At 49.3% G+C, this 27453-nt stretch overlaps 1 protein-coding gene across 7 annotated transcripts in view; it reads right to left on the reverse strand.

The window, feature by feature from the left end:
* The window catches only part of TMEM44 (transmembrane protein 44), a 30054-nt gene extending 11300 nt beyond the window's left edge, over positions 1–18754 (reverse strand). For 3 of the 7 annotated variants that reach the window (XM_012729666.1, XM_012729661.1, XM_012729656.1), the window contains exons 1-9: positions 18432–18754; positions 15844–15970; positions 14322–14415; positions 13185–13351; positions 12915–13001; positions 11451–11621; positions 9910–10050; positions 8263–8367; positions 2063–2221 (exon numbers count right to left, since the gene is read on the reverse strand). In XM_012729666.1, coding sequence (XP_012585120.1) covers positions 2063–2221; positions 8263–8367; positions 9910–10050; positions 11451–11621; positions 12915–13001; positions 13185–13351; positions 14322–14415; positions 15844–15970; positions 18432–18574 — 1194 coding nt within the window. In that variant the 5' untranslated portion in view covers positions 18575–18754. Of the gene's footprint in view, positions 1–2062; positions 2222–5349; positions 5407–8262; positions 8368–9909; positions 10051–11450; positions 11622–12914; positions 13002–13184; positions 13352–14321; positions 14416–15843; positions 15971–18431 lie in introns of those variants that run through there. The other 4 variants (XM_012729686.1, XM_012729671.1, XM_012729695.1 and 1 more) reach the window with 3 other exon arrangements.
* Positions 18755–27453: the final 8699 nt, after the last annotated feature.

A 27453-nucleotide genomic window follows, 5' to 3' on the forward strand; every position in this document is an offset into this window, starting at 1 on the left:
ACTGGGTATAGGACACCAGGCAGGCTCTCTCAAGCACACACTATCCACCACTCAGACAGCTGCGGCTGCATGGCCTGTGGGTGAATTTTCACTTCCTTCTTTACATTTTCCAGGCTTTCTTCTACGATAAACTCTTGTTAGTTTTAACAACAGAAAACTTCTATTAGCAAAAGTCCTCAGGGATCACATGTCTGAAAGAAGCTGCCTGTCTCCTGCTCATGTACCCAATAGTCTGTGCTTGGAGCTTTACGATCCTGTGTGACCTGTTCATGTGTGTATTTAGTAATATTTTAAGTTATTTCTCCCTTGGTCTCAATCACTTAGTGACTGGTAGCGACTGTGCGTTTGAGGGATGAGGCAGGAGGACTGTTTTGGGGGTGGACAGGGTGGGTCTTGGAGTGGGTGGGCTGGGCAGCTGAACTTCTAAAAATAAATTCTTTTAACATGGCAAAAGCATTCATTTTCATTTGCCTAATTGAAGAGTGTGACTGTCTCCTTAGTATTAACATAGTTAAAAGTTTAAAAGGAGAGATAAAGGAGTGGGAGAAGAATGAGGATTAGAAGGCAGAGAAATGGTTCAAACCAGTCACAGAGACAAATTTGACCTCCACTGAGGGTGGGTGATGAAAGCTGCCCTTGTTTCCTCAGAGGGTAAGTGGCTTCCTGCCCTCTCCAGCTTCTCCCTGACCACCGTCCTGGCTTTACCAGACACATTCTGTCCTCTTAGGCCTTTGCCAGGCTGACTCTAGGCTCTCAATCCAAATGCCTCAGGCGTCTTACAAATTCAGACACCAGATGCAAGAAATGCACAGCTCAGAATGACAAGGGGCACAAGAACCAAACCAAATGTCCAGAATTCCTCGGGCCAAATCCAGCTCTGGGCTCCTAGTTGTGTTCCAGGATCCCAGGAAGGAAAGATGAAGATGGCCCCGGGGCTACTCCTAAAGGCTCAGGCACAGCCTGAAGGGGTGTGACCCCCGCAGCTTGCCAGGCAGGCTACGCTGCAGACTGGAAGTTGTGTAAGAGACAGAGGCCCTGGGCATCCTGGAGTAGCAGCCATTCATCTCTGCCATGTGTGGGGGGTAAAGGGGGGAGGGGAATCATTTCACACAGCAGGAGGCATCTGGGTAGGATTCTGATACCTCTAAATTGGGCCAGAGAAACCCACAGGAGGAGAGACCCAGAGATGGGGAGCAGTCCATAGTCGCTGTGATCAGGTGAGGCACGAGGCTGGTGGAGGTGAGAAGGGCCAGAACTCACCCTAAAGACCCTGGGTTTTATCCCAAAGCAATGGCTATGGGTCTTTCAGGTTTCTGGGTCCCCTATGATCTCATCTAAATTTGAGGGACTGACTCAGGATACCGCTGAATGATTATTTTGCCCAAAAAGTCCATGAAAATCAAACTCAAAAACCCAACACCAGCCACCACTGACAATTTCAATCATTTCCTCAAAGGACATTTAACTACCATGATAATAGGAGAACATGCCCTACCAAAGACAGTTGACAACTTCCTGCTCACACCATTTTCCAAACAAAGGGAAACTTCCCAGTCCATGGGGCTGAGGGAGGAGTAATAGCCCAGCTCAGGCTTGAGAGTTATACTCCCAGGGGTGGGATCCGAACTGTGACAGATGCAAAAAATTTAAATAAGGCAAGGTTTATGAAAATGCCAGGAATGGTGCCCACAGAAGGGGTGGGGGGCTCCCTCCCTTTAGCAAAACAGGCTTCAGCTGGTGCCCCTGGAGGGGAGGAGGACTGCTTCTGGTCAAGCAGGTTTGGGAAACACTGCCACAGCGCAACGCTTCCTGTGTTTTTATCATCATTTGTGCATTTTTCTAGAAGACTAGAATGTGCAAGTGATGCTTCACACTGCCACACGCAGTATTTCCCTGACTTATCTGACAGTGAAAACCTTTTGCCCACATGAAGCAGAATGGAAAAGTCCTGGGCCGGCTGCTGAGCCTCACAAGCGCACCCGCATTTAGCAGGGGAGGGTGGCACAGACACGCAGAGCGCAGGGGCACCCAGGGACCCGCGGCAGACATCAGCGCTTCGTACCTCAAGGTCGGAGTTGATGGAGGAGGCCTCGGAGTCACTGCTGGAGGACACGCGGGCCCGGATGACCTGAATGGGAGGGTAGGAGGGGGGCTCCTGCAGGGGCGTGTCTCCTGCGCTCCTCTGTCCGTCGCCAGGCAGCCTGGTGGCACCGCATCTGGCCTGCGCAGTGTGTGGGGAAGGCGGGTGGGGAGACGAGACTTGGTTTGCTTATTTGTGAACTGTCAGATGGCACACACGCCATATTCCTAAGGCACAGGAGGGTGTAGAAAGCGGTGTCCACCTTATGCTCATCCCCTCAGCCTTCCAGTTTCCCCCAGAGAGCCAGTGACACCCAGTTTCTGCAGATCCTTCCAGATATCCCATGTGAGTATGATCAAATGCATGTGACAGAAATAGCAGACTCTCACGCTCATGCACCTTGATCTCTGTCCGGTGGATTTTTCTCTAGGGGGTAGCATTTCTATAGGTGTTGGAAAGCTACTTAGCTAGTCCCCCCCCCGATGGACACTTAAGGACTTTTCAGGTATTGTAACAGGGTGGCTCCCAGGAAAAGGGGGAAGTTCCAGTTTCCTGCCCCACTGAAGGAGAGGAGCTGAGCAGAGAAAAGAAGAGAAGAGAAGGAATCTGAGGAGAAGGAAGCAGGATGGAGAGCCAGAAGGAGACCCGAGGAAGCCACATGGAGCAGCAAGCACGTGATGAAGAAACCGTGCTTGTATCTTGGTCCTGGACTGGTTGAAAGAGATGTGGGTGAGAGACCTGTGGGGAGGTGACTGGCAGTGTCTATATTATTATGATTTTGCTCTTTTCCTCCCAGACTTGTCTGGCCATGTCTGACCCTTTTCTATGGGTCCCGGCCAGAAGGTGTTTTAGTCTTGTGGTGGGCTTTCAGGCCTTGCTTTGGGCCAATCCCTTTTGGGTGGACTGTTGCCCACGAGGGGAGGGGTAACTTCAGGTGTTTGATTTAGAAGTTATATTCTTTGTCTTCCGCATTTTATACTCACTGTATTAAAGTTCCTTTTCATTAAAGTCTGATATGTTTTGTCTTGATGTGGCAGATACAGAACCTATTTAGAGCAGGCAGGTTTGGGGGTTCAGTGGTGCCCCTCTCTCCCTGCCTTGTAACAGTATCCCCAATCTCTTGCTTTTATACTCAACTCTTGCAATAAATTATGGTGCCTATCCAAGATTCCAGGGGATTTAAAGGGTACATTCTAGAAGCACAACTGCTGGAACCATGAATACCGGCATTTGCAGTTTGGATAGCAGTAATGAAAATGCACTCCCGGCAGGCTTCACCAACTCAGGCCCACAGCAACATATGAAAGGTAGTTGGGAAGGTTTAAGAGAAGAGAGTTGTGAGATTATCCATCCCTCCATCCTCCCTCCCTCCCCAGGGCTGACGGGAGGCTTCCTCAGAGCCCCTCAAGCTCCCTCAGCCAGGGTTTCAAGCCAGGCAGGAAACGGCATTCCACAGGCACACCACAGAGGAACAACCTGCCTTCTGGACCTGCATCTTCCACCAAGTGACCCTGGAAAGAAATGACTCCTCCCCGAGTCTCCATTTCCTGATCTAGAAAAGGAGGCGATGACTCCTGCCTTGCCTCTTTGGAGGGGTGTCACAGGGCTCAGTGGTAATGCCCTGGACACATGGGCAGAACAGCTACTCTACTGAACCCCAAATCACACGGTACTCCAACAGGGTAGGTGGGGGAAACCCAGCATTCTGGAAGCAGCAGGGAACCCAGGTGAGTCCCCTTGCAGTCGGCAGGAGAAGGGTACTAGAGCAGAAACCTCAGGGAGGTCCCTGGGGAGAGCTGATGGGGTGGAGAGCGAGGTGCAGAGGCCTCCAGGCAACAGGGATGATCGATTCTATAAATTCCCAGGGCCTGGCCACACCTGAGCCAGCTGATATAAAGGAGGCTCAGTGCTCCCAGCTGGGATAAGGATCATCCCCGTGCTCGCCCTGCCCTCAGCCCTTTGACTATTTGCAGCCCAGCCTGCCTCTCCAGGAAAATCTCTTCTAGAAGGAGGGTTCAGAAGGGTTCAGACTGCCCAGGAGGACATACATCAGGGAACCTGGCAACAGGGCGCTTGCCTCATTCACACAGCCTTGTTCATGGGGAGAGTCTTACGTATAAAGGAAAAATTCACTAATGACACAGGTGCAAAATGGAGCACAGAATGTGTGTTCACTTCATAAAAACTTAGTCTGAAGCCTATTTCTGTGCTTTTCCAACTCCAGGGTCTTAGGAAAGTGACTTAACTCTTATTACAGTTCAATTTAAAATAAAGAAGTTATTAACTATTAATACATAATAATGGGAGCAATAATAGCATTCACCTCTCAGGGTTGTTAGGAGAATTTGTGTGAGTGATTATGAAAAGTAACCATTTATCAAGTGTTTACTTGGTGTTAGCCATTTGCCAAGCAAGAAGCAGTAAAGCCCACCAGCTAAGGGTTTCATCTACCTGGAGAGAAAGCTTGAGTTCTGGTTTTACCACTGACAAACTGTGGTCTTGAGTAAGTTTCTTAACCTCTGGTGAGCCCAGTTTCCTTATCAGTAAAATGAGGCTCATAGCCACTGGGGTTGCTGTGAAGCTTAAATAAGAGTTAATCTATGTAAAGCACGAAACCAGAACTTGAGCCACGATAAGCACTGTGGAAATGTTGGCTGCTAATAATTACGCAAACCAGGCAAGCAGTTAGCTCTCAAGTAGCATTCCACTGTTTGGAACCAGGCCCTAGAGTTGAGTGAGGTGCCACGCTCCCTGCTGGGAGCTGTCTCCGCGCTAACTCTTGCCCTCTGGTGGACAAAGAAGGAAGAGGCAGAGAGGAAGTAATGCTCAGAAAATGTGCAGGTAGGCCTCAGAAGAAAATAAAGGAGAAACACACTCTTCTTTCATGGAATCTGCTCCCTAGCAGGAATCCACTCAAGATTCAACTAGTGGAAGGACTAAAGTGAACATACTATTGTGCTATTATTGTTAGAAGTTGCATGATTTTAAAATGTCTACTGCAAAGCTTTGTCTAGCTACTGTCATGTTTCCTGGTTTCCCCCTACACACCCTCCAAATACAAGAACGTGTCAATGGCTAAAGTGGGCTCTTCATGGTGAAAGCATGCCCTGAACCTCTCTAACCACCACTTATGTCACACACAGGGTTATTTGCACCAAGAAACAACAAAAAGTAAAGCCTTCTCTCAGGCCCAAACTCTCTCTGCCCATGGGAAGCTCAGCAAGGCCACCACCACTCAACTCAGGGTTCCCAAACACATCTTACTGAGAGCCCGGTGGTGATGTCCAGGGTGTGGGCAAGCAAGACAGAAGACACCAAATTTATACCTGGGCAGGAGGCAGACAAATAAGAAAATTGAGAGAGTGACTGAGGCTTTGCAGGGCATTTAAAAAGACATTAAAGGGCCCTCCCTGGTGGCTCAGTGGGTTAAAGCACAGTGCTATGAAGCTGCCAGAGCCACTGCAGCACGAGTTCAATCCCCAGCCAGGGAGCTGACCCACATGGCGTGGCAGACCTCTCCTGACCTACTCACTGCTTCCCTCAGCAGTGTATTTCAGGTAACCCTTTTCTGCTCCCTACTCTGTCTCTGGTAAATCACTCTCCTTAAAAAAAAAAAATAAAAAGGCACTAAGAAGTGAGAGGACTGTGGGGTGGAGGCTACCTTTGAATGGGTGGTCAGGAAGGTCTTTGGTAAAGGTGCTATTTACCTGATACTTGAAAATCAAGAGAAAGTCATGTAAGACAATCAAGAGAGGATCTAGGCAAAGGAATGAAGGGAAATCCCACAGCAGATAGAGGAAGAGAACAGGAGACTGTAGGGAGAAATCACACAGCAGGCTGTGCTGGTCTTGGAAGCCGGTGTATGGAGTTTAGATTTATTCTGCCCCAAATGGGGGGAGCCAGAGGTGTGCTTTAGACCAAGGAGGAAAGGTGTAATCTGTAAGACACCCCCTTGTCTGGTCTCTGCTCACGGTGGAGGAATAAGAACAGCATCAGAGAAGAAAATCTATAGGGGGCTGCTAATATAAAGGGGGGACCTATTGTAAAAGAAGTATTTACAAGACCTGCAAATGGATGGACAGGCATGGGCCTGTGGTGAGGGGGCACATGGGATCTGGGGCTCGACCAGCTGCACAGATAGTGGTGTCCTTTACTGAGATGAGGGTGTTGGAGGGGAGAAGCTGGGTGGGTGTGTAAATGCAGAATTTCCTTTTGGACTTGGTGAATGTGAGATGCCCCAGGGCCACCAGGTAGCCAAGACCAGAACCCAGGGAGAAGAGAAGGTAGAGACAGACCCTGGGGAAATCTGCAAGAGGTATGTGGGGCTTTGGGTGTACGGACTGAGAATATGCCAAGAGAAGACGGAGGGCCTCCTAGTGCAGAGCAGGGCTTTTCCTACTTGAAAGCTACCTCAACAGGCGGAGCCAGCAGAAGTGAGGGAGGGGGTAAATCAGGAGAGAGAAGTCAGAAGGAGCTAGTAGCAAGATGAGTTGAGTCCCATCAGGACCAAATGACCCTGGGAACTCTCCAACTTGGAGGCCACTAGTAAGCTTCACAGGAACTGTCTTAGGGGGAGAGTGGGCTGGCAAGTGAGGTCACCTTTCCCCCCTCTTCAACCCATCATCCTGAAGATCAGAACCCTGGGAGTCAATTGGAGCCTTCAGACTTCCTCGCCCTCACCTCTTCACCCCCTCCTCCCCACCAAGGGTCTCCTCCCAACTCTGTCACTTGGATTAGGCCACGCCACCTCTTTCCTGGACTTACAAAAGCTCCTTGCTGGCCACCTTGCTTCTAGCCTCCTCTTCCCTGTCCACTCCCCAACACTGCCTAAATGATGGCTCTCAAATGCACACCTGTGGGTCTGCTAATCCTAAGTGGCATATCCAGCTTCCATTTTGTTACCTACAGTTCTGTATTTTTTAAAAAATATTTATTTATGTATGCATACAGAACTGGGGAAGGGCCAGGGTGCAGGGGCAGTGAGAGGATTCACCAGAGACAGAGTGGGGAGCAGAACAGGCCGAACAACGAAGTACACTGCTGAGGGGAGCAGTGGGTGGGCCAGGAGAGGGCTGCCACACCATGTGGTCACCTCCGGAGCAGGGATCAAACTCACACTGAAGTGGCTGTGGCCAGTTTCAGTGCTGAGTCCACAACCTGTTGCGCCACCAGGGAGGGCCAGTTCTGTATTCTTGAAGCGAGGTCAGAACTGCCAGGTCATAGGAGCCCAATCCTACAAGGTGCCTTTCACATCAATTAAGAGCACAAAGCTGGATCACTGGGAAGGGTGTGCATGAAGAGGTATGACCAGGAACACCCAGGGGGCTGATGATAGATACATAAACTTACTCCTGACTTATACATCGTGAGGTATGACCTGGAATGCCAGGGTGGGGGAGAGGGAACATTGACTGATGAATAAGGAAGGACCCTGAAGCTTGTTGATAAGATTGAAAACCTGACTGGGGAAGCAGGGCTGGATCTACGATACCAAGCTATCAGCAGATGAGAAGTACAGTTCTACCCTCCCCCTGCTTCTTATACTTGCCCCTCTCCTTCTCTACTTCCCCATATAGTTTATTAATACAAAGGCCAAGATCTTGTTCTTCAGCAGCATCCTGCATTATGTAGCTTGCTGCAAAGCAACACACATCTAATCCCAAAGCCTTCTGGACTTCCATAAACCTCAGGATGAGACTCTGCAGTATGATAACTTGTGTCTTCATCACCTTTTCCTTTCCTGAACTCTCTTCCATCTTCCCTTTCCCCTTTTGCAGTACATTTTCTACTTTCCTCCTTCATTCTGTCTATCCTATAGCTAAGGAAAGGAGTTGCCTCCTCCAGGAAGCTCTCCCTAATTGTTCCTTTTTTTTTTTTTTAAAGATTTGTTTATTTATGCATACAAGAACTGCAGTACAGACCAGAGGTGTAGAGGGTGAGAGGATTCACTAGAGACAGAGTGGGGAGCAGAACAGAGGTCAACAAAGTACACTGCTGAGGGGAGCAGCATGCAGGTCAGGAGAGGTCTGTCACACAGTGTAGGTTACTTCCAGGGCTGGGGATCAAACCCATGCTACAGTGGCTGTGGATAGCTTCATATTGCTGTGCTTTACCCATTGTGCCATCAGAGAGGGCCTGATTGCTCCCCGTCTGACACCCAGCTGTGACCTAAGACCACTCACCTGCTGCACAGGTTCAATGGTCAGCTCCAAGTAGCGACTGATGGCTGCCATTGTCCTGAGTGGCTTGCAGTGCGGTAGTGTGGTGAGAGGCACCCAATCTGAATGCTTCCAAGTGGAGACAGGGATACAGAAAGAGGAATTCTTAAAGTCAGAAGATAATTCTAAAATATGGTCCCACTTTCTTCAAAGGGATCTTTAAAATAGTTTGTTTTTTAGGGCATATCTCATTTTTTGCTTCCTATAAGATGTCTTATCTCTCTCCGAGTACATAGTAGTTCAGTTTCCCAATTTTGTTGTGTGGTAGAATCACCAGGGACCAAAAAAAAAAAAAAGCAAAAAAACTGATGTTTAGCCCTCAGCCCCCGGACTTCCTAAGATTGAATTGATATGGGGTGTGACCTGAGTACTAAGAAGTTTAAAAGCTGCCCAGTATGGCAAAGTTCAGGAACCACTGCAGTGTGTGCTAGATAAATGCTTTTGTGCTTTGAAGCACCCAGGGGACTGTCTAAAAGACCTCAGGTTCTGATTCAGCAGTTCTGCACAGAGCCCTAGAATTTGCCTTTCTGACAAGTGCCTAGGCAATGCTGGCTCACGGACCACGCTTTGGGGACCGTTCTGTAAAGGGCTACTGGCTGAAGTCATTGCAGAGATTTTTACTTCTTCCTTCAGAACACCAACACACAGGGCTGTCTAAGAATTTTAACTCCCTTCGAGATATAATTTCATGAAGAAAAGAATGAATGAGTAATTGTACAAAAATGACCTCCCTTTACATCCTTCAAAGGAACTTGACTCTGGTTCAAGCACCATAACAACCCCTGTAACCTTAGTCAGATGACCTCAGACTACATTGTTGAACTAGAACATTCGGAGGAGCAATTTTCCCTTTCATTTGTCCAAATGCATCTGTCTCAGCCTGTGGCTCTGGCCCCGGTAATAGGCCAAGACTTCTTCTCAGAAAAAATTATCTTAGAAAACACGGATCTGCTTTATGTTCAAGCCCTTACAAACACTCTTGTATTATGAAACATTTTTTATTATTTGGACCCAAGGACTTTTTGCAAAGATAAAGCCCTGTGGAGAAGTTCTGGCTACTTATAGAAGTTGCCTGATGAAGTCAACAGAGGAAGGAGTGATTTCTCTCGAACGTATTCTTACTGGTAGTATGAAATAACCGTAGATGGTGGGTGTTATTATAAACAATACTGTTAAAGATCAGCGTTTTGGCATTATCAACTAAAACAGAGTTGGTGGTGATGATGTGGATGTCAAACATACATACAAAAGTGGAAATATGCACTTCTATGAAATACAGGAAAACATTAAAATATTTCTAAATGAATAGGTTAATTTATGTAGTATTGAATTTAAATATCTATATGAGTTAAGTAAATTAAAAAACAGCAGAGTGGACATTTGACTAAATATATATTGATAAAAATGAAGATTTCAAGTGATCAAAAAAACATTTTTAAAAAATGCTGCAATTGGAGGATGGAGAGTTCTATTTATTCAGCATTGGGCATAAACAGTAGTGATTTAAAGGAAAAACTGGTCAAGTTCGCAGGGGTCCCAGAATTCCCAGCCTGCCGCGGCCCACCCAGAACACAAACCCGGCAGGACAGCGATTCACCCGCCATGACTTGCCTCATTGCTCGCCTCGGGATGTTCTTCCTCATTCTCTGCACATGTCAAAAGGGCTTGGGTGTCAGGGCTCTCTCTGGTTCCAGAAGCAAACCCCAAGGCCCGTCTCACCTTGCTCTTCATCACCCAGGAAAGGAGGATGATCTGAGAGGTGGAGTTAAGGTTCAAAGAAACAGAGCACCTAGACCACCCTGCGCTGTCTCCCCAGCGCGCCCTTCCTGCAAGCCCTCTCCCAGTGACCCCAGTGGCCCAGTGCCGTGAGGGCCTGGCTCTCCCACAATCGTCCCAGGACAGGCATGAGCTCCCCGAAGGACAGGACCAGGTCTGCCTCTCCAGTTCCTGTCCCCAATCAGGACCTAGCACCCAGCAAGAGCTCATCTCTAATAATCGCTTTGTAAATAAGTATGTCCTTCAAAAAATCTTTTTCTTAGGGCCCTCCCTGGTGGCGCAGCGGGTTAAAGCGCAGCACTGAGAAGCTAAAGCCACTTCCGCATGAGCTCGATTCCTGCCTGCCTCGGAGGTGACCCTTCCTGCAAGCCCTCTCCCAGTGACCCCAGTGACCCCAGTGGCCCCAGTGCCTGAGGGCCTGGCTCTCCCCCAATCGTCCCAGGACAGGCACGAGCTTACAGCAACAGTAACTATGGTGGGCTTAACAGTGTCCCTCCACTTGGAGCCTCAAATGTGACTTACTTTGGAAACAAGTTTTTGCAGACAAAATTATTTACCAATTTAATTTGTTATAATAATTAGTTGAGAGGTGGTGAGAGCAGATCAGACAAGACCCTAAAGCCTGTGCTTGGAGGACAGGACACACGAGGAAACACAAAGGGAGAAGGGAAGGGCCCTGTGGAGTCAGAGGCAGAGACTGAAGTAATGCAGCCATGAAGGAAGGATCACAGGAGCCAACGGAGCCAGCAGGGGCAAGGAAATTCGGTGCCCCCGCGCTGAGCCGAAAGTGTGGCCTCCCAGGATGGAAGGCTTTAGAGGATAGACTCTCTGAGCTGACTTTGTTGCAGAGGCCCCAGGGCCGAGGTCCCTGGGGGGTGAGCACTTCAGGACAAGCTTCCTGCCTGTGGAGCGAGGAGCGTGCTCACGGTCAGCGACACAGGGCAGCCCCGTTCTGATTTTCTCTCTGCTTCTCCACCTGGGCCCCAGACAGAATAGGAAAGCCTGCCCCTGTGTGGCAGGTCAGCTGGCAGAGCCCCTTGCCCCTGTGAGAATGGCAAGCACAGATGAGGACAATCGGTTCCCAGCAGGGCGGGGACTCACCCAGTGGGAGCAGGACTGACCTAGGAACCTGGGTCTCTGACCCAGGGCCACGGCCCTCCACGTCCCTCTCTGCTGTTTCACAGAGCTGCGGCCAAGAGATGGTTCTTTGTATTAGAATAAACCCCACAAACACAAAAATGCAAATTGTCTGCCCTAGGCATCACACTACCTCCCTCCCCTTCGGCTGGGGGAGGGTTCCACTTAGCAGAAGGAAGCACCGTTGGGTAGGGCAGCAAGGAGGTGAGGCCCAGGACTTCTCTGGCCCTGGTGGATACAGCAAGGTCCAGTGCAGCACGGCCGAGGGAGGTCAGGAACCAGGGTGTGGCCCGAAGCAGGTACTCAGGGTGCCGGTCATGGGCCACGATGGCCGAGGCATAGAGGAGGCCAGCCAGGGCCGACAGCAGCAGGGTCCACAGGTGGATGGCGGGAAACGCCTTACCCCGGCACTGGGCAGAGGGCAGGGGCTGGGTTGGACGGAACACTGCCCCCGATTCCACAGAACTGATTCTAAGACCCAGGCCCTGGCGGCCAGCAGTTAGTGGACAACTGAGCCCGTAGCCCTGGGTGCTGCTTCTGCGGGCTTCCAGCTTCTGCTCAGCCATTTCTTTTGCCTGATGGATTCCTGTTCATCCCTGGCTTAAACTCAACTCTGTGAAACTCCCCTGACCATCTCCACCTGAGCACAGGACTTCTGGCTCCGGTATTTTGAGATTATACACTTCTGTTGTGGAGGTTTGTGGTGTCTTGCTACTGCGGCCTGAGACAGTGAGGAAGGTGGGGGTAAGCTTCCAGCCCTCACACCACCCTAGAGACCCATCGAGGGTGACTGAACAGAGGGTGTGCTCCCTACTCCTCCCCTTCACCGTAGAACACCTCTGCCAGTGAGCTTCTGGCCACAAAGCATAGGCTGTGGCTCCCCTGCTGCCACTCCCAATGCATTCTCTTGGGCTGGCTCTTCAACGGTTCTCAGCAAGCCATTGTTTTTAGACTAAACGCTGGGCCCATAACATTCCTATGTTAGCTCACACGACTGTTCCCTCGGCGAGCCCTCACATCACCAGGACATCTTGTTTTTCTGCCCCAGTGGTTTGCCCTCTCCCACTCCTCTGCCTCTTGAGCTCCCACCTGCCTGCCCTCAGCCAGAGGCCTCCACCAGCACCCATCAGTCAGGCAGGTGCAGGCGCTCACCCCGCTCATTTGAATAGTGCAGGAGTCTTCCCTCTCATCCAAAACACCAAACACTGAGTCTCTCTTTCCTGGAGCTTTGAAGTAGCCTGCTTGACATTCTTATGTCTTCCATGAGACTGTGAGCTCCCGTACCCCTTGTCCCCACGACTGGTCAACAGGGGCTTCCCTCCCCCAGGGGCCTGGATGACAACCAGCTGCTCTCTAATACGAGAACCCCAGAAACCGCGAGTCCATCCTCTAAAACCTTCTCATTCCCTAATACTGGTTCAGCCGAACACAGAGTTTTTTTCCTGAAAGCCTGCTTTTCATTTGCTAGAAGAAATGGAGAGAAAATAGTGCTGGGCTCTCTTGTGAGGCTCCAGCAGGCCTCAAGGTCTTCCCCGAGCTGGGTGAGCATGTGCTCTCTCACACCCACACACCCACACACACGCATATACTGACACACACACATACACTAACCCTTCCCACTCTTCCACCCCAAAGACCTGGAGTTTCAAGGATGCTCCCCGATGCCATGGTGACCCACAGCTCCAGCCCTGACCCAGACTTACAATTCTGGAGAGTGGGGGGATCCGGGAAGCCCAGGAGCCAAGGGCAGCGATGCTACCCAGCAGGTAGCCAAGGATTTCCGTATTGTCCTGTGGGAACAGGGGACACACTCGGCGCCCCGCAGAGACGGCTCATGTGCCCACACCAGCCTTTTCTGCTCTTAGTAGGTTCCTTGAAATAATGTGAGGTCTCATGCTGCCCCAACCCCGGGCATTTGTTGGGACCCGGGGAACCACATACCCCCGCGCCCCCACCAGCCTGCTCAGCCTCACCTGCAGCAAGCTTCCCAGAAGCCTCCGCTGTGGCCCACGGATGGGACCTGGAGCCCTCGGAAGGGCGACCCAGAGAGCCCAGCCCGGACCCAGGCTCAGAGGCAGGGCCAGAGCAGACACACGGGCCCCAAGCCGCCTCCTCCTCTTCTGCTCCTGGGCGCCCCTACCTGCAACAGACAGCAACACTGACATGCCCTTGGGTCTAGACAGCTGTGTGGGGAGGAATGGTGCTGACCCCGCCTGGTGCCAGACGGATGCCCAGATGCCCACACCTTTCGGGGCTCTGTGATCATCCCATGTCTTTGGAGTTTACCTCCTGCTTCCCTCTGGGTCTCACTAACTGCCCCCCCCCCCCAGGCTCCTGCTCCTAGCTCTGTTCCTCCTAGGTCCTCTCCCAGCCTTTTATGTGTCACAGCAGGGCGACATTACCCTTTGTCACACGTATCTGCACATACTGCACCATCTTCCTTAGGCCGGAACCCCTGAGGACAGTTCTCTGCCCTGGCAGTTTCTATAATTGCCGCCGTCTGGCAGAGCTTGGCATCTGGGCACCCATGAGTGGACATGTTTGTGACAGGGTGCCAAAGCTGAGTGGGGGTGAGGAGAGCCTGCCCTGAAAGTCTCCTGGAGACAGATGCTTCTCTGAATAATCCTAATAAGAACATTCTTCACTGGGCAGTATGGAGCAGCCATACTGCTCCATACTGGGTGCCACCCGGGACACCCAAGCATTCCCTTTTTGGACAAGGGTCCCTCATCCTCAGGGTTGCTCATGCCACCTCTAGCCCCCGCTCAGTGTAGGGTGGCATCCATTTCAGTAAGTTGTGGGATTACCACTGTGTGTCCCCCAAAGCCATGCCCACCTCACCTTCAGGCTGTGGCCGTGCTGATCTTTTCACCTTCAATGTCCTTGTCTGCCCCTTCTCTGCCACCTGCCACCCTCTGCCTCCTCTGGTTCCCCAAAGTGCAACTTGGGCTCCTCTCTAGCAGCTGAAACTATATAGTTTGAGGCCTGTCTCCCTCCTCTGAGATCAGGGAGCACCTCTGTCCATGTGCCTGGATGTGACGAGGCGGAGGTGCTCAGCACTGATGAATGAGTGGATGCACGAAGACAGGAGCAAAAAATCACACACTCACCAGGACGAGAACTGGATTGGGAGCCGCAGACCGGGAAGAGAATGAACATAAAGTTCACCAAGTCAACCGCTGCTAGGTAGGCACCAGTGAAAACCTGGGAGCAAAGGAAACAGTAGAGGCTGGGTGTTCAACCATCCTTCAGCAACCAACGCACCTCTCGTCTCTGCTCCGCTTCCATGTGTGTTCCTCTGACGTGCTGCTTCCGGGGACCATCCTGCAGAAAGCTGGTCACCACGCCCACCTGACCGATAAGGAGAAGGGGTGCTGCCATGACCAGTGCTGAGTGTGGCTGTCCCTCCTGGGGACACCACAAGAACCAGCCCTCAGCTTTCTCCTGCAGTTCCACCCAGCACGGTGTTATCTGCTTCGACCCAGCCACTGAACTTCTCTGGGCCTCAGTTTCCTCCTCTGGAAACCAGGGCAGATGACTGCCTGCTTCGATGAGAAGCACATCACAGGAGCCAACACGTGGAGTCCTGAGAGCGCACATGGGGGGAATGAGATGCACTTGCCTGGAAATGCACTGCCGTGGGAGCAGCGCTGGTGCCGAAGAGCGCGCATTCTGGTGTTCGAATCCTGGCACTGCTACTCACGAGAGGGCAAGCTTAGAGGAGTTAATTAACTCTCTGTCTCAGTTTCTGTATTTGTGAAACGGAGAGTGAGAACAGCCACATCACTGGGTGTGAGGATTAGATGAGTTAGTCCTTGCAAGCCCTTCATGCTACATACGTGGCTAAGAATGAACATCAGCATGACTGACCTGAGTTGGGCCTCCTTATACCTATCAGCTAATGAGACTGGGCGCCTGAAATGAAAGGGACTTGTCTGTGAGACAGCACTGCTAAAAGCAGGGCCTAGATCTCCCCAGACCTGTATTCCAAGTACCCAGTTGCCTTCCTTCATGTCTACCTCGGTGGGCACAGGCCGTGACTAGTCACGTGGGGTGCTCTGAAATGGGGCCCAGCAAGTTCCTTGGGACATGTGTGTTAGGGTAGGCTCCTTCTGCTGGAGGGCACTGGCTCCAGGAAAACTGGAAACTGCCTCTTAGTCTCTCCAGTGTTCCTCCTTAGGAGCTAGGAGAAAAGTTCAAATACCCTGCACGAGCTGATGCTGGTCCCAGGCTTTCAAATCAATAATAACCACTATATATTGAACACCATGACTATGTGATGTCTAAGTGATGGGGACACTGGAACAAATATAAAAATTCTTGCCCTTCTGGAGATGACATCCCAGTAGTATTGTTATAAACATAAGTAAATAAAGTAGGGTGAACTCTGGGGAAAGGATCCAGAGCACCGACAGGAGAGGCAGGGTACTTGTGAGCAGAGACTCGAAGGAGGTGAGCTGGGCCCCCTCTGTTTATGGGGCAAGAGCAGGACTGGGCGGAAAGACCTGCAGAAGCCACGGCCCGTGGTGAAACTGTCCCCCATAGTAAAGAGTGAGACAGAAGCCACTGTGATTGCTGTAGGAAAAGGGTGGCCTGGCCCGGCCGAGCCTGTTGCCTGTGGGCCCCACGCACCTGGATGGGGAGCTGTTTGGCCAGAATCGCCCCAACTGCGTCACACAGACTGGTCAGGAGGCAGCAGGCAGCACACAGCGCCGACTGGTCCCGTCCGGAATTCTTCACACATCTCAGGTACAGAAGCCTGTGGAGACCGACAGCGTGTGGACACCATAGAGGAGTTGTGAGTTTGGTGTCTAAAAGGGGCAGTTGTGATATTCAGCAGGTGTTTTGGAACTCAGTGTATGCTGGGGAAAGTAAGACTCGAAAGACTCTTGAGCCTCTGGTCAACTTGCCCAAAGCAGGAGCCAGATCCCATGAAACGCAGGGTCTCTAGTAAGTGGAATTTCTGCCTGCTAATCCTGCCAGCTCTAGGTCATGACCCACCACTTAGTGCTGACAAACCAGCTGTCAGGTTTTATTTCTTGAAAGGAAACAGGAGGGTTATAAAAGTAACCTAATCACTGTAGTCAACTGCAGAACAGCTCATTGACTAAATTTAGAAGGCAACTTGTGTCTTTGAGATTAAAGAGAACCCCTCCTCAGCCATTTGCGCTATGGGGTGGCTGGGTTTGTGCCAGCCCAAATCCAAGCTGACGCCATATGTACGCACTTTATATACGGAGAGCAAAGCTCCTGGGAAATGCCTTGGCACTTTGGCTTGACCTCCGAGCACCCCCACTGCTGGCTTCTCTCCCTTGCTGTCCCCCTTCCCACCCCACTGAGAACACTACAGAAAGCGAAGCCAGGCTGGGAGGGCCAGAGCTCTCTGTGCCTGCACCACTGATGCATCTCAGAGATGATGACTCTTCCCAAGGGGAAACAGTGACACAGTATTTCAGCCCCGGTCTCATGCCCTTTGACCACTCTATGATACTCATTTCATGCCAACTGTTTCCTTTAGCTGGTTCTGGGTGTCAGCCCTTCCCTGAGGATGGAAGGACACTGGGTCCCCAAACACTCCCCAGCCTGCCAGATGAAGCCTGAAGTCCCTGGTGGGAATAGCAACCTTCGATTTGGGGCTCCTTAAATTGATTCAAGGCTTAAGAGTAAAGACTCTAAGTTAGAAACTCTGACTTGGGCCCAGATTAGTAGTGATTTATTTCAATCCTCCCATTTGAGAGAGAACGTATGGGGGCCTGTGAGGTCTCCAGTGATTAGGTTAAGTTAGTGGGGGCCTTCCAGATTCACTTACAGAGGCTTTGCTGTATGCACTGTGTCCTTCAACCACTTCTCCAGCTACAGTTTAGTAAGCACGAAACTTATTTCAGAGCCAGGGATCTAAGGCTGATCTCACCTAAACATCACGCAGCTCAGAGAAGACGCTTTCCCCAAAAAGTACGAGGTTCAGGGAGACAAAGTACTGAAAACAAATGGGTGTGTGAGATCAGATGAAAAAGCAGAGGCTCTGCTCTCTCAGACTGACCACTGGGGATGGATTACTTAGCCTCTCCTTGGTGACCAGGCCAGTAATGCCCATCTCACAGGGTAGCTGTGAGGACATATGAGTTAACACATACTCAAGGCCCTTTCAACTCTCTGAGCTGAAAGCTGAAGCCTCACACCTTCCCTTTTGCAATAGGACAGGGCTTCTGTTCTTTCCAGCCACCAGGGGTCCCTGAGCTACCTCATGGAACACAGCGGCCTCCTCACCTGAAGGGGATGACAGGGATGATTTCTACCCCATGGATTGCAGCAGGACTTGCAAGAGTTAGTGAATGTGACACCAGACCACAGTAAATGTTCTGTGTCTTTTAATTTATACGCCAGTGACTGGTTAATGGGTTGCAGAATCTGCGACAACACCAAATGCCCAAGGGGAATGTCATTTGGAGCATCTGAAGTGGGATGGTGCCAGCCTCCCTTGGGTGAGAAGATGGCAGTGGCATCCTCCTTAGAGCTTGGGGTTGGGTGGCCAAAGACCCACCCGGAGGCTACCTTTAGGCAGACTTCACCCTCACAATGCAGGTTCTAGTGACCACCCACCCCAAATGCTCCAGGTGCTGGAAAGACCAGGGCAACGGCTGTGGACTCAGCCAGATGCTCTCCACCCCTCCTCTCAGATAAGAGGGTCTGGAGATGTTGAGGCCAGAAACGCCCTGAGACTTGTCCTATGTCTTTGCCTTCTGCCCGGGGTTGGTGGCCAAGCTGGTGCAATACTGTTTAATGAGTATTTACTAAGAGCTTTATAGGTGGACTCATTTAATCTGCCCATCTCTACAGTAAATTTTCTTCCCCATTCACACGGGAAAATAAGGCCCAGAGGTTTTGTGGCTTGTCTAGCTCACATGTGCCAACAGGGAAAGGCGGACCTAACACCCAAGATTGCAGGTCAGGCCCGGTCCACTGCACCACCCCGCCTCCTCCTGCTGGCTCACAGCCCAGATTCCCTGTGCTTGGATACGGAAAGAAGTAGCCGACTCCAGTCCGCAGTGAAATGTTAGTTTCAGTCCTGGAACTGTGCTGTCCGCTACCTGCTGCCTCCTCCTCCTCCCTCTCTGCTCCTTCTAGGTTTGCAAAAGGGAGTTAGCAGGAGGGTCGAGCCAATTCCCATTGCTGCAGACCCTGCCCCCACCACCGCGCCGCCCGGTCCCGGTCCCCATTACAGCGCGTGGGCGGCGATCCAGCAGGAGGCGGCGCAGATCCACAGGCCGAAGGAGATGCAGACGCGGTGGCGGGCGAAGCAGCGGTCCAGGTAGCCCCAGTCCCCGAGCGCCGGCGCGGGCGCTGAGCCGGGCGCCTCCCCCATGACCCCACTCGCCTTCGTCCGGCCCAGTACGGGGCCTCGGCGTGGCCGGGGACCTGAGCGCACGCAGGCCCCCCGGTCCCGGTTACCCCTGGGCGCTACCGCCGCGCGCCCTCTTCCCAGCTAGGTGCCGCGGCGGCCACCTACTGCAGGCCGAAGAGGGGCGCGCCCAGCTCCTGGCTCTCAGGCGTCCGCTGCTGAGGCGCGAGGGAAAAGTTTCCGGGAGTGCCGGGCTCCCCACCCCTCGCTCTATTGTCGGGGGTCCGAGGGCGGGAGGTCGCCCCCCAGCGGCGGCAGCCGGGAGCAACCTCCGCACAAAGGCTGCGCTCTCGGCCGGCCCAGACAGTGGCAGCTTCTCCGCGCCCGGTTGACACTTTCCTTCGCTGTCACCCAGCCCCAAAACCTGGACACCCGAGCGGATTATAGTGACCTCTCGGGTCACTGTGAGGCACTTTGTCGGTTCATTCATCCGTTGCATTTTCTAAGCCAAACAACACACATACTTTGTGCCTGGCGAGGCGCTTGGTTGCTGGGCATCCTGATGTGGAAGGGGGTCCTGGTCCTGCTGGCTTAACAGGACACAAGGCCGAGGGTGCGACAGAGACAAGGAGAGAGGAAGCAAAGGTGCTGGCGAGCAAACCCCCTGCACCAACTCTCGCTTTTTCAGCAGCTGTCAAGGGCACCTTCCGCCCGCACTCTGCAGCCCTACTGAGAACCCCCAACCCTTCCCCCACCCCCCAAGCAACTAAATGAGCTGTAATCTCGGGGACATGTCCCAGTCCTTCCAGCCACACTACCACACATTTTCTGGCACACGGGGCTGTTTTCCCGAAAACAAATTATCATTATTTAAAATCTTGCTTGTAGATTTTAGTTTGCTAAAGGACATGCCTGAATTATTTAAAAAAAAAAAAAAACAGCTATGGCAGTATCATTTATATGAATAATGTATATTCATACATTTTGGCTTTTAGTATATCCAGAGTTGTGCACCCAGCACCGCTACCTAATTTTAGAACATTTCCATCCCCAGACAGACAGAAACCTAGTCCCTATTAGCAGTTCTTCCTTTCCATGAGCAGCCCTTGGTAACCACACACCTGCCTTCTGTCTCTATGGATTTGCTATTCTGGACATCTATAAATGGGATAATACAATATGCCACCTTTCGTAACTGACTTCTTCCACTTAAGTTGTGATGATTTTAAAGGCTGGTCTATGTGGTTGTGTGTGTCAGCATTTCATTTGCATGACTGAGTGATAATAATAAAATACAGCACATTTTATTTAGCCATTTGTCAGTGGATGGTCATTTGTTTTTCACTTTTTGGCTTAGGAATAATGTTGTTCTAAACTTTTGTGCATGAGTTTTGTGTATTTGTGTATACTGTTGTCTCTACGGTATGTACGTTTTGTATATCCTGGGCGTATACCTAGAAGGAGAATTGCTGGGTCCCATTGGAATCATGTTTAAGGTTTCAGTGAATTGTCAGACTGTTTTCTAAAGTGGCCACTCCTGCCCACTCACAGGAGAAGTAAAACAGTATATGTCAGGCACTGTGCTAGGCACGAGGAACACAATGTTGAGAAAAACAGACAGGCTCCTTACCTTTGTGGAGTTTACAGTTCAGTAGAAGAGGGAGAGGGAAATTAAATAAGCAATTGAGCAAAGAGGTAAAATTAAAATATGTTATTAAACAAAGGGACCAAAATTAAAATAGTAACATGACCAAGGTATGATATAAAATCAATTCCAACTAAGACACAATTAAAGGGGATATGCATATGTAACCTGTAGTTTCCACAGTCTATAAACAATAAATAGCCACCATCTGAAATTCTGGCTCTTTCATGCTTCTAATGTGTGTCCTCTCTACTCTGCACTCCTGTGGTCGCTGGCCTGTGGTCACTTACCTCCTCCACAAGGTTGTTTGCCTACATGCTCCCCTGTCTTTCGGAATGGAGGCCATGTCCCAGCCAGTCCTGTGTCTATAGCAAGGCTATCATGTAGGCTCTGCTTTCTTTTCTTTTTCTTTTTAAAGATTTATTTATTTATGCATATAAGAGCTGGAGTACAGGCCAGAGGTGCGGGGGTGAGAAGATTCACCAAAGAGTAGGGAACAGAACAGGCAGATCTACTGAAATACACAGTTGAGGGGAGCAGTACGTGAGGCAGGAGCAGTACGTGAGGCAGGAGCAGTCTGCTGCACCATGAGGGTTACCTCCCTGGCTGGGGATGAAACTGGTGCTACAGCAGCTGTGGATAGCTTCATAGTGCTGAGACTTAACCCCTTGCACCACCAGGGAGGTCCTAGCTCTGTTTTCTTCAAACAAAGATACAACTATTTCATTTGATTCATTCATTATCAAGACTTCCCTCTCCACAGGCTCAGTATACACTTCTGGTGTTTATTTAATAATAGCTTCATTTCTCCCATACCCCACTTCAAACCAGGTTATACACTGCAACACTTTTTTTTAGGATAGAACTTAGTTCTCAATCTTTTTGGTGACCCCTAAGTAAATCTGAAGAAAATATGAAAAATATAAACCTGTGTGCACATCCAGAAAATTTCTCATGAGATCTTAATACATTTTTGGAACCTCTGAACTTCTACTATGGATTCCATGGAGGAACAGGCCCCAGCCAAAGATCCCCTGCCTGAGCAGATGGGCATTGTTGCCCATAGATCATCCATCCCTCTCAGTCACCTTGGCTGCCTGTCAAAAAGCAGACCTATTAAGTATAGTTCAGTGCATGTGCCCTTGGAATCTGCATGGATTAGTTTCCCAGAGCTGTAAAGACCAATTACCACAAATTTAGTGGCTTAGTCTGACAGAAATTCAACCCTCACAGTTAGGGGCCAAAAATCTGAAATCACAAGTGCCAGCTCAAGTTGGCAGATAAAATATCCAGCTTGTGTCAACAGTAGAAATTATTATTGTGATTGTCGTTCCTAGGATAGCCTCAGATGCACTAAAAAGTGATTTGAAGGAAATGAGGTAAGTCATTCAACTAACAGTGGGGAGACTCAGAACTCAGTTCTTGGTTCTCTTCCCTACCTACTCTCTCTTGGGAGCTTTCAGTACTGTCCCTGTGCCTGGGCTCCTGAACAGACACTCCTCCTAACTTCACACTCACATATACAACTGCTCTTCACCTCCACTTGTGTGTCTAACTAAATACATCTAAATTCAAACACTTGTCTTTTCCCTCCCAAAGTTACTGCACAGTCAGGCTTCCTTACACGGGCTGATTCGGTGTCCTGGTCCTGGAGGGCCCTGGGGCCGGGGTCCTCCCCTATTGGGGTGCCTCTCAAAGGGTCATAGGTGGTGTTCTACCTGGTTGTGAGCATCTAACAGCCAAGCTTGTTGGCTCATAGATACCCACAGCCTGGCCCAGCTCAGTGCTGGTACCTAAGAAGGAAAACCTTTACCCAATGGATAAACTGATTTTATTTAAAGAGGCCACTGAAATGTGATATGCAAGAGCACATTTAAAAGGCTCTGGCAACACCTAACATTCTATGTGCAGGAGGGTGGTGTTGGGCAAGGCTTTCAAGAAACAGAGCTGGGCTTTTGAGAGGAAGTTTGCTTTTGGCAATGAGGCCCTGGCACCAGTCCCTGAAGAGGCCCTCCTGAAGGTAGGAAGAACTTGGGCCCTGGATCCAAGCAAAATGCAGAGGTCCTGCAGTCAAATCAGGGAGAAAGGTGGGAAAAATCTAGCGGCACCTGTCATGTGGGAATCAGGACTTCATCCTGCAGGGAATATCAGGATGAAAGGTTCTCATCAACTCCTTCCCTGCCTGTAGGACCCTCCCAGCTTCTCCCAGGCCTTCCCTAGGGCTCTCACACAAGCAGGCTTTAGGAAGTGAATCACTTCCTTTACCAGACTGCTCAGAGGCCTGGCAACTAGCCCACCCAGAAGGTAAGGATGATGTTTTCCTTCTGCCATGGTTCAGAGTTTGCCAAAAAGAAAAACAAGGCGATCATAACATGCCCTCCCTCCAGGGCTCAGAGGCATTTCCTGTTGGCAGAGGCACTGTGTCCCAGCATTGTCTCGTAGAAGGCAGGACAGTAGCAAGCTGGCCAGTCCTGGAGGAGCAGGCAGCCATGGCCATGAATCCAGCTGCCTTGGGGGGGGGGAGTGTGTGTGTGGCGGGGGGAGCAGGCCAGTACCTCAACCATTTCCTTTTCTGAGGACATGTTGTGTGCTGCCAAAATTCTTGTAAAATGCATTGTTTTAAATGAAGGGCTTATGGTAACCGCTCACACAATAACTTAAAAAAAAAAAAGCACTACATTAGTTTGATTTACTTGCTATAATCACTTCTGAAAGAAAGCATTTGAAGTAATGGCATTTGCAAATCTTAATTAAACCATTGTGGACATGTTGGACATGTCCTGAAGCAGGTGGTCAAGGCTGTTGGGGTCCAGGGTTCTATTTAGAACTGTCATCAATTTGATCTTGTGGCATTAACTTTCTTCTCTCACAGCCTCACTTATTATACTTGATGGCTTCAGGTCACTTCATGCGTGGTGCCCAGAGGCTAGGCAAGTGCTAGTGGAACAGACAGAGCCATGTTGAACCACTACAGGGAAAAGCTGGCATGTTTAGGGAGGCATGTATTAATGAATGTATTAATGAATGCTGCTAATGAATGTATTAATGAATGCTGTCTATTCGCCAAAGAATTCAGTACACTAAGTTTTCACTTAGGTCCATACGTTGTTAAAAGTAGATACTTCACGTGAAACCATGTATCATGAAGAAACCAATTTTACCATAGGCTAACTGATATAATTTCCTGTGGCATATTTCTCATCACAAAAACATCACCAAACTTCTAAAGACTTGACCATGTTTTCATATTAAAATTTTTTTTAAAGATTTATTTGTTTATACAGAACTGGGGTACAAGCCAGAGGTGCAGGGGCGGTGAGAGGATTCACCAGAGACAGAGTGGGGAGCAGAACAGGTAGATCGTGAAGTACACTGCTGAGGGGAACAGCAAGCGCCATGTGGATCACCCCTGGGGTGGAGATCAAACTCATGCAGAAGTGGCTTTAGCTTCTCAGTGCTGTGCTTTAACCCGCTGCGCCACCAGGGAGGGCCCGATATTAAACTTTTTTAATATAAAACTTTGTCTTATAATAAACATTCATTCATTCCCCAATCTGCTTATTCCAGTTCAGTCAGAGGTAACTGGAGCCAATCCCAGCAGTTCCGGGCACAGGGCAGGAACTAGTCCTGGCCGCAGGGGGCACTCATACCCTCACACACTCAGATTAGGACAACTGAGACACACCTGTGTACCTTTAGGGTGTGGAAGGAAACCAAGTACCTGGAGAAAAACCACACTGACATGAAGACAATGTTTACGCCCTGACCAGGAGTCAATTTTTTTCCCCTCTTCTGTAACAAAGCAATGTGACTCCAGGGTCTATTGTATTTTTTATTGTATTTTTATATTTGCACTGAAATAATACATATATATAGATTTTTATAAATACAAGCTTTCAACTCTAATTTACAGTTCAGAGTGGCTGGTATCCTGCCCTACTGTAAGTATGTCCCTACTGTCAATATGGGATTGGGATAATTAATGTCCCAAAAGCCAACACAGGGTAGGGACAGGAAGAAGGGTCTGCTAATTATGGTAACGATTCTATCCGAGTCTCCTGGTACGGTTCTGTCTGTTCTTCTAAATGTTGCCTTCACTCTTACAGCTAACTACCGGCTCTTATGTTCCCATCTCTCAAGTTTTTAATTTGAAAATTTTTAAACTACAGAAAAGGTGAAAAATAAAAACTTAGATTTACCAGTGATTACATTTTACACATTTGTTCCATCTTAAGTGCTCCACTTAGAAGCACTTGAAATTGTAGATATTATGGCACTACCCTTAAATATCAGCACATACCTTCAAGGATAGTCTCCTCCATGACATTTCTATTATCTAACATATAATCCATATTAAAAATTACCCAATGATTCCAATAATGTCCAATCCAAAATTTTTTCAGTTCAGGGTTCAATCATTTGCTTGTGTGCCTTTTTAGCCCAAATCCCACGTCTTACAGAACCTCCTCAAACTAGATTTGTCTAATTGCTTCCTCATGATTAGATTGACATGAAGTGTTTTTTCCAAGAACACCCTCAGGGCTCTCTGCAGCATTGCTTCAGGAGGAGCAGGGAAGCAGTTGGCACCACTGATGATGCTGTTTGGTCACTCATTTAAGGTGGTGTCTGCCAGACAGCCCCACAAAGAGGCACTCCCCCTTTGCATTTAGTAAGCAAGCAGTATAGGACGCTTTAAAAAGGCGTGATTCTCAGCTCCCCCTATGCCTGTCACTCTGGGTCAGTGGGTGGCCTTTGCCTGCAGCCACGATTTTGTGGCGGCTACACAGTGGTGATTGTGATTCTATCTTGCCTCCTACATGTATTCACTGTGGTTCTTTCATAAGTTTCCCTTCCCCTTCCCCCCACCTCTAGAATACTGACTTGAGTCTTTTAAAAAATTGTCTAAATAGTTCTCACATTATGAGTGCTTTAATATGGTTGACTGTCTACTTTAGAAGTAGTCAAGATGTGTAAATTATAAGCATAAAACATACCCCTAGGCCCTCCCTGCTGGCGCAATAGCATGATGAAGCTACCACAGCCAGCCATTGCAGCTCTAGTTTGATCTCTGGCCAGGGAGCTGACCCACATGACGTGGCAGATCTCTTCTGACCCACCTGCTGCTGCCCCTCAGTAGTGTATTTCAGTACATCTGCTGTTCTGCTCCCCACTGTCTCTGGCGAATCCTCTCACCATCCCTGCACCTCTGGGCTGCACCCCAGTTCTGTATGCATAAATGAATAAATCTTTTTAAAAAAGAAAACACACTCCTAGCCCTCCTGGTAAATACCCCTCCTGAAAAAATACCTCACCATTCCAACCCTTGATTATTTGGTCAGACAGGAGTTAGCAATCATTCCCCTTAGAAATGAATTTCTGGGATCCTCCCTGGTGGCACAGCAGGTTAAAACACAGCACTAAGAAGCATGAGTTTGATTCCGGCCTGCCCTGTGGGTAATCCACATGGTGCAACAGACCTCTCCTGACCTGCCCGCTGCTCCCCTCAGCAGTGTACTTCGGCGATCTGCCTGTTCTGCTCCTCACTCTGTCTCTGGTGAGTCCTCTTGCCACCCCTGCACCTCTGGCCTGTACCCCAGTTGTGTATGCACAAATAAATCAATCTTTTTTTTTTTTTTTTTAAAGATTTATTTATTTGTGCATACAGAACTGGGGTACAGGCCAGAGGCTCAGGGGCTGGCGAGAGGCTTCACCAGAGACAGAGCGGGGAGCAGAACAGGCAGATGGATGAAGTACACTGCTGAGGGGAGCAGCGGGCGGGTCAGGAGAGGTCTGCCACGCCATGTGGTCACCTCCGGGGCAGGCGGGAATCGAACTCATGCAGAAGCGGCTTTAGATTCTCAGTGCAGTGCTTTAACCCGCTGCGCCACCAGGGAGGGCCAATCAATCTTTTTTTTTTTAAAAAAAGAATTTCTGAAGATGTCATTAGCCACATTTGAAGTATTTAATATACTCAGTCACTCACATGTGGCTGTAGGTACTACTGGACAGCATAAGTAGGATATCTCCATCACAGCAGGAAGTTCTACTGGACTGCACTGAAGTTGGGGGTCCATGGGAGCACCATTTTTAAAAGGCAACACCCTTTGGGTGACAGATGTGTTAGTGTAGGTTCAGTGGTTGTAACAAATGTACCACTGTGGGGACAGGATAATATAGGAAGGCTATACTCTGCTTAATTTTGTGGAGTCTAAAATTCCTCCACAAAGTAAAACTTACTGAAAAAAAAAAAAAAATTAAATCCATAAACCTGCAAACAATATTCACATTTTCATCCATCACAGAAGAGGTAATTGATAAATTTACATCACAGAACAATTCAGAGCAACGAGAAAGAACAAGCTAGTCTTCACTCAACTGTAAGAATATAGATGAACCTCACATTATTGGGTTCAAGAAACCAGATACAAAAGCCCACACACTGCAGATTGTATGATACAAAACCAGGGTAAAGGTCACCAGAGAAGGGTCAGAGGGACTGCAAGGAAGCTTGATGGAGCCCTGGGTGTTGGTCCTGTTCTGGATCTCCATCAGCTATTTGTGCACTTAAGGCTCAAGTACTTTATACATGTTGTACTTCAATAAAACAAGTAACAGTCTGCCACTTGCTGGGCAGTCTCACATAATACCCTTTGGCTTTTAGATTGCTCAAATTGTTGTTTACTCTTTGTACTGTCTTTGAAAGAACGATCATGTGTGCCTCTTCACCCTCAACTGGTATAGAGTACATCAAGCACAACAGTTGAGAGGTGGTTATTATAGGCAGAAACTGAATGATTTTCATTTCTTTGCAAAGACTAGAGCACGCAAAAGACTACTGGAAAAAGGTGGCACTAAGTAGGTTTCTGGCTTGCTGTCAAGTATTCCAGTTTCCCCATCGAGGAAAACATATGTGGCTATTGGCTTCTTGACAAAACTTCCTTCTAATTTCCTAAAAAGTAAACAGATGACAGATGTAAAGCAGGTTCTATTTTAAAAAGGAGACATATTCCTTGTAATAAAATCCTGGAAGTTTCAGAATAATAAAGTGATAATAATGATTCCACTTAGTAGATTTAAAGTACTAACCTCTTTTTTTGTTTAAGATTTATTTATTTATGCATACAGAACTGGGGTACAGGCCAGAGGTGCAGGGGTGGCGAGAAGATTCACCAGAGACAGAGCGGGGAGCAGAACAGGCAGATGGATGAAGTACACTGCTGAGGGGAGCAGCGGGCGGGTCAGGAGAGGTCTGCCACGC

Source organism: Condylura cristata, unplaced genomic scaffold (assembly GCF_000260355.1).
Source record: "Condylura cristata isolate star-nosed mole 26May11 unplaced genomic scaffold, ConCri1.0 scaffold00003, whole genome shotgun sequence".
NCBI classification, from domain to species: Eukaryota; Metazoa; Chordata; class Mammalia; order Eulipotyphla; family Talpidae; genus Condylura; species Condylura cristata.